Genomic DNA, 7,064 nt, shown 5'->3' on the forward strand with positions numbered 1-7,064 from the left:
TTAGAGATAGCGCACTTGTTAAGGGTTGGATCCAACCTATTTGCGCAATCAATAGAGCATAGAAAGGCTGTCCATCTTAATGGACATTTGCTTATGGGCCAATGCAAATGATTCATGCCTAGTCATCTGATTGCTCATGGGTTCTACTATTTTGTTCCCACCACTAGAATTGAATTAACTCCTTAAAAAGTACAAGGCATAGAAGTTGCCCTTTTCCTCTTAATGAGCCTCCACAAAGTCAAACCTTGCCCTCACCTTGTCAGATCTTGCCACTTGAAGCCCACCAAAGCCATCCTAGGCCTTTGATCCATCCACCACCCATTTCCATCCAAAGGCCAAGGTTGATCAATTGTAAACCATGTCAATTGAGTAAATGCTAAGGGGCCCTTAGCCCATGGGTTACCATAGTGGTTCAATTGTAATTAACTTAATCCATTTCTTAATCAATTCCTTATGAGGCCCTTTTGAGACCCCAATTCTCCCCTAATGTATTATTTTAGAGATAACGCACTTGTTAAGGGTTGGATCCAACCTATTTGCGCAATCAATAGAGCATAGAAAGGCTGTCCATCTTAATGGACATTTGCTTATGGGCCAATGCAAATGATTCATGCCTAGTCATCTGATTGCTCATGGGTTCTACTATTTTGTTCCCACCACTAGAATTGAATTAACTCCTTAAAAAGTACAAGGCATAGAAGTTGCCTTTTTCCTCTTAATGAGCCTCCACAAAGTCAAACCTTGCCCTCACCTTGTCAGATCTTGCCACTTGAAGCCCACCAAAGCCATCCTAGGCCTTTGATCCATCCACCACCCATTTCCATCCAAAGGCCAAGGTTGATCAATTGTAAACCATGTCAATTGAGTAAATGCTAAGGGGCCCTTAGCCCATGGGTTACCATAGTGGTTCAATTGTAATTAACTTAATCCATTTCTTAATCAATTCCTTATGAGGCCCTTTTGAGACCCCAATTCTCCCCTAATGTATTATTTTAGAGATAACGCACTTGTTAAGGGTTGGATCCAACCTATTTGCGCAATCAATAGAGCATAGAAAGGCTGTCCATCTTAATGGACATTTGCTTATGGGCCAATGCAAATGATTCATGCCTAGTCATCTGATTGCTCATGGGTTCTACTATTTTGTTCCCACCACTAGAATTGAATTAACTCCTTAAAAAGTACAAGGCATAAGGAGTTGCATGTGGATGATCAAGAATTAAATTCCTATTTTTATCTGCTTAAACATAAAGCGCTATGAGAAATTAGAGATGCCATTCTAGGAATTTAATGTTAGGTGGCCTAGTCTTCTCTCAAGCTACCCTCGTTGCCTCACTCATAGGGTAGTTTGTTTAATATCTATCTTAAGCCTTAGGTGTGACATGTTGTGCGTACGACATCGCCTGTTTCTTAAACAATTGCAATTTAGTCACATAAGTTGGGTCATCCAATTCTCTCTTCTTTAACGCTAGAAGGATAATATTTCAGCCATTTTTTCATAAATGGATTCATTCCCCATGCATGTGTAACATCCACTATCAGATCTGCTACCTTTCATAACTATTTTTGCTCAAGCAAGAATGCTTGAAGATGATAAGGCAAACCACATGGGGTCATCAAAGTGGTCATAACATGAAATGCACGTTAATGCTAGTGGTTTGAGTGAATCAAGAGCCTTGAAGAGCTACTCCACCTGCCAAATATGGTATCACCTCTAAATGAGAGCTTCCTGTCGGGCATCATGATCTAAAAGAAAATAAGAAGGATCATGAGTGTCATTCAGAGCAATGATGATTCTCACGTAGGACCTTAAGCGAAAAAAAGGAGGGGAGGAGGGAGGGGGGGGGGGGGGGGATCCATGTTGTGCAAGTCAAAGGCAAGGGTTGTTTAATTCTCTGCATATATACACTAGAATGCTTTCAAAATTCGGAACGCCACATTGATTGAAAATCTGTCCAACTTTATTGTCATAAAACTCCTGAACTGATAGAGTGAGAGAATTCAACACACTACCACATATTAACACTCGTTGAATTCAGTGTCATCCAACTCCTCAACCGATTGTAAGGGCCCATTGTCAGGCCAGAATGAAGAAGGCCTGTGAATGAGAGGCTGCTGCGGCTCCATGGAGTTGATCAAGGTCCAATCCTGTTGGGACAAGGACCAGTTGATTATGTCAAAATTTGATCGAATTCGGTCTGGATGAAGGCTACGTGGGAGTACACTGGTGCCTCGCTGAATGCCCCATCTCAGCACCACCTGTAAAATATTAACAGATTCAGCCAAGCAACCCACATGTAGCAATGCCCTCATCTCAAAACCACCTGTAAAGATCGAGGACAGACTTGACAAAATAAACGTATGGGCACAAATTTTCGGCACTTAAGCTGCAGATATTGATCACTCACATTGCAGTCAAAGAAGCCAGTATATGGAGAAGCACTTTTCAATCGTATATGTGAAGATTATGTAAGTTATCAGGCAGATGCAAATGAAGATTATGTAAGTTTATCAGGGCAATGCTAGGAGCTCTCTGTGTCTAGAGGGTGAAATTTGCAGCAAGAATGAGAAGCTCATGCAGCACCACCATAGAAGAAGTTCATTCAGCAGTGCAGCACCATCATAGAATCATGCTGCTCTTGGAAAGAGACGATATTTGCAAACTTTGAACGGCAATCCCATAGGAGATCTAGAGTGATTGCTATCTTGTAGCAAGAATGAGAAGACAAGAACAATTTTTGTGTGGAAACAGACATTGATTGCTGCTAATGATTGTGTGAGATGATTAGAAATTACCTGGGAAGGATTTTTGTGGAGTCGATCAGCCAGCATGCAAACAGGAGAGGTCTTAAGCATGGGAGCATGAACGGAGCCGGATCTTGCAAAAATCAGAGGCATGTCGGGAGACAAAACTTCATGCTGTCCCCCTGCGTCTTCTTCATCATCTTGCATGCCTCCTGCACGGCTGCTCCCTGGCACCCCCAGAGGAGTGTGTGCTGAAACATGAATCCCCTTCGCCTGGCACATCCTCACCAATTCATCCTGTCTCCAAAACGGATGAAGCTCCACCTGCACACTCAAAATCATCATCAAGAGATTCATCCTTCCACTTATTCCACTATTTTGCAAAACGGATGAAGCTCCACATGCAGACTCAAATCATCAGGTGCAAAAATCAAATCATCATCAAAAGATTCATCCATCCAATTCTTCCACTGTTTTGCAAAACGGATGAAACTCCATTTACCACCAGGATGCGAAATAGTTTGCGAAAGGATGGAATAATCGGATGGATGAATTTGATGATCCAATCTCACCTGATTGACTGCTGGAATTATCCTCGCATATCGCAGTAGCTCCTTGATTTGATTCGTGTTGAAATTGCTCACCCCTATCGCCCTCACCACCCCTCTCTCCATCAGCTGCTCCATCGCCCTCCATGCCTCCTTGATCTTTGGCGCTTGCTTGCTGCCTGCCTTGTATGGGGGATCCGTTGCATCGCCCACTCCAGAAACCGCTGGCCAGTGAACCAGAAACAGATCTAGGTAGGATAATCCGAGGTTCTTCAACGACACCTCTACCGATTGTTCCACGCGTTTGGGCGCATTCGTGGTGCACAAGACCTTGGAGGTCACAAAAACGTCCTCCCGTCGAAGCCCTGGCACTCCCCCGTTCAATGATTCTGCGAGGGCTTGTCCCACTTCGGCCTCATTCCCATACAGATGAGCGCAGTCGAGAAGACGATAACCGACCTCTAGAGCAGTTCGAACGGCCTGTCTGCAAAGATCGCCGTCTGCTTGCCAAGTTCCTAATCCGACTGCCGGGATTTTGGCCCCGGTATTCAAGGTGAAATAGGCAGTAGTGGAAGCAGGCATTTTTCGATCTTTCATTGCGAAAGCTCGGGCTTGTGAGGCGGTGAGCGAGGTCTACCGGTGGCGATGAGCGGGATCGAGCTACGAAACAGCAATTAAAGCGCGATGCAGCAGATGAGGAATGTTCGGTTGTGGAGGTTCAATGAGACGAAACAAGCATGTGAGATGTGAAGTTCGATGGAGTTGCAGGGGAAGGTGCGACGAAGCTAGCGATTGAAATGACGGATCGATCTGGAGAGGGAAGTGTTCGCGAGCAAAGCCGGCGGAGAATTCAACCTTTGATTCGTGTGCAAAAGCTCACAAACAAAGATGGAGCGCGACATCCAGGAAAGCTGGGAGATGATGAGATGAAAACCACGAAAATCATCTGGATGTGGAGGAGAAAAAGCTTGTGATTCTTGTGCAGGAGGGGATTGCTCCACTCACCGACATGGAGGGACCTTCCATCTCCATCAACCGCACGCACAAACAAAGCTCACATCCGCCGGATGGTGGAAGAAGACGACCTTGTGCCTCAAAACTTGTCCGCCAAGCAACCATAGCTTGACCAGTCACAGTACCTCGTTCATCTTCTTCTTCTTCTTCTTCTTCATCATCTCGGTTGCTTCTCCGTTTCTTCTTCTTCTTCTTCTTCGTCTACTGTACCTCCTCCTTCGTCGTCTTCTTTTCGTTTACTCTTCTTCTTCGCCTTCTTCTTCTTCGCCGCCGCCTTCTTCGCCTTTTGCTTTCGTTCCTTTCCTTGTCGTGATCCTTAATCCGTCTTCTCCTTGTTCCCTCCTCTTCTTCTTCTTCTTCTTCAACTTTTTCTTTCGTTCGACCTGATCCTTAATCCGTATTTCATCCGCCGTTTTTCTTCCTCTTCCCTCGTTTTTCTTGCCCTTTTTCTTCTTCCTCTGCTATTTCATCCGCCGCTTTTCTTCCCCTTCCCTTGCTTTCCTTGCCCTTTTTCTTCTTCCTCTGCTATTTCATCCGCCGTTTTTCTTCCCCTTCCCTCGTTTCTTCTCTTCCTTTCGTTCCTCTTCCTAGTGATCCTTCCGCTTTTTCTCCGCTGTTTTTCTCCTTCTTCTCTTGTTTTTCTTGCTGTTTCTCTTCTTCTCGTGCGTCTTCTTCTTTAATTTGCTCATCGACATCATAATTTTGCGTCAGCGCAGGCCCCGACGTTTTACTTATTGATCTTCCGAGTCTTTTTCTTCATCTCCTCGTTGTTAAATCAGCCCGTCAAAGTTTGTGGGGCGTAATCATGAGAAATCTGAAAACATAAGAATGTATGATTTGATGAGAGTACCTCGAACTCCCGCACCTTTGACCAAGTGAATAGGCAACACGCCACCGCTTAACTGGCTAAGAGACGGGTCACATGGACCTGCTGGACTGCTTGCATATTAGACCCCCATTAAAGCCACATTTGATTTGATGGCAAATTGTTCCAGCTCAACAGCCCCGTTAGAAATGCACAGGATTTGCCCCACACTAGAGTCCTCAAAGCAATAGCGGACTCTTCTCTCTGTCGGAGGGTAGGCTAGTACCTCTAGAGGTGGAAATGAGGGACCTGTCCTAGTAGTGGTGGGTAAGGTATCCTAGCTCTGGAAGCATTACCAGTAAGAAGCGCCCACGAAGGGGAAGGGTAGTGATGATCTCTACGTTCAAAGACTCCTCATCTGGCTATTATGGTAATGGATGCTATGCCATGCACAGAGACCACATTTGACACGAGGGTGAATGCTTATGTGATGTGATGCAGCAGTAGGCCTACCACTCTCATTACAAAATAATGGAACACGGGGATTCTGACTTTCATATGATAGACGTTACGATCTCCATGACATTCTAAGGTCACCAAGAGCTAGTGCACTAAAGGGCTACCAAAGGAGCCCCCTGGGTTGTTACAAGGAACACCATATGTAGTCTTTGGGACCTGCAATATCAATGTGGAATCCTCTTTTCCATGGGGTCTTAGTCTTAGGGATGCCAGTCCCACCATGCACATGCTACTTTCACCATGTCTATTTGCACATGCTAAGATGCCTCACACATGAAAAGCATACATGGGCCCACACCATCACATTCCAAAAGTTGGATGTAAGGTTTAAAAAATGTGTTCAAACACAAATTGTGCATGGAGGTTATGATTTCCTCATGCTCTACCTTGAAGGTCATGTCAAGGCCCCCCCTGACTATGCTATCACAACCTTTGCATCCTCTGCCCATTGGAATTTGGTTCTTTCTTTGTAATGGTAATTGTTGTAGTGCACATTAGTCCCTTCTCTTAGTGAATCCACCTTTGTAACTTGCTCCTTGAAGTTGAAATCAAAAAGTCCCAAAGAACTCATCATGCACCTTATTACCTATAACATAAATGTGTGGAGATTTTATTACATGGCTAGCTAATTATCTCCCTACTCCATTAAAAATGGTTTTCTAGTATTGTTTAGCTAGCTAACTAGTATAGTCTAACCTCCATTTTGCGCTCTTGGAAATTCCAACGATATCCATGGGAATGCTACACCAAAGTTAACATTATGTTAACACACGATGCATGCACATGGATTAGATCCTTGCAAATAAAATATTTTGTCCTACATAAAAGGGTGTGATGTCCTTATCTTTTTTCATAGGAAACTTCCAAATGGGCATTAGCATATCTCTTAAACATGTGTAGCAACTAAAACAAAAGTAAGCTTAGAATTTTTAAAGCATGAGAGGTAGACAAACATTATTAAATAAGCATGAGAGCACATATCTTTGTGGTTGCTTATAAACCTAGGTAATGCCATATAGAATAGAGGGACACAAATTGATTAGACTCTTTGTAGCTACAAAAGCATTAACATTATACAAGATTCCATGTGCGATATCCCACAATAATGATGACTATTATTGTTGTCAATTAATGTGTTGCTACTGCTACTACTAATTATAACGTGGACAATAATTATATGGAGACGTCTTATAAACGAAATGAACAATTTACGCTTGGCGTGGTGCTATGAAAGGAGAGGGTGCAAGGATCAACCTCATGTGGATATGAGATGATGTTAATGGCAACCAAAATAAAATCCCACATGCCAAATCGCATCCAATGCAATCATCGTATCAACATGGAAAGCAACTTGTTAGTTAATGGAAGGGAAATTTTCTAATTTGGGTAGGTACATACCATATAAAGAAATAAGGGCATTAGAAAGATACTTA

General features: G+C 43.5%; 1 protein-coding gene across 1 annotated transcript; it reads right to left on the reverse strand.

Annotated features, from left to right (window-relative positions):
* Positions 1–1,921: 1,921 nt before the first annotated feature.
* LOC147887679 (aldo-keto reductase family 4 member C10-like) lies at positions 1,922–5,439 on the reverse strand. Its single transcript, XM_087393867.1, has 3 exons — positions 3,318–5,439; positions 2,797–3,069; positions 1,922–2,259 (listed from the first exon to the last, which is right to left on the reverse strand). The coding sequence occupies exons 1-3, from the start codon at positions 3,888–3,890 to the stop codon at positions 2,020–2,022; spliced, it is 1,086 nt and encodes a 361-aa protein (XP_087249993.1). The 5' UTR covers positions 3,891–5,439; the 3' UTR covers positions 1,922–2,019.
* Between the last annotated feature and the right edge of the window lie 1,625 nt (positions 5,440–7,064).

Source organism: Dipteris shenzhenensis, chromosome 22 (assembly GCF_047967505.1).
Source record: "Dipteris shenzhenensis isolate YYH24624 ecotype China chromosome 22, Dip_SZ_1.0, whole genome shotgun sequence".
NCBI classification, from domain to species: Eukaryota; Viridiplantae; Streptophyta; class Polypodiopsida; order Gleicheniales; family Dipteridaceae; genus Dipteris; species Dipteris shenzhenensis.

Bases quoted from the DNA above. Each gene is read 5' to 3' on its own strand.
- LOC147887679 (XM_087393867.1), bottom strand. From the start codon at position 3,890: ATGAAAGATCGAAAAATGCCTGCTTCCACTACTGCCTATTTCACCTTG. The intron at 3,070-3,317 runs GTGAGATTGGAT...TTGAGTGTGCAG, and splicing joins TAATTCCAGCAGTCAATCAG to GTGGAGCTTCATCCGTTTTG. The intron at 2,260-2,796 runs GTAATTTCTAAT...AATATTTTACAG, and splicing joins TCCACAAAAATCCTTCCCAG to GTGGTGCTGAGATGGGGCAT.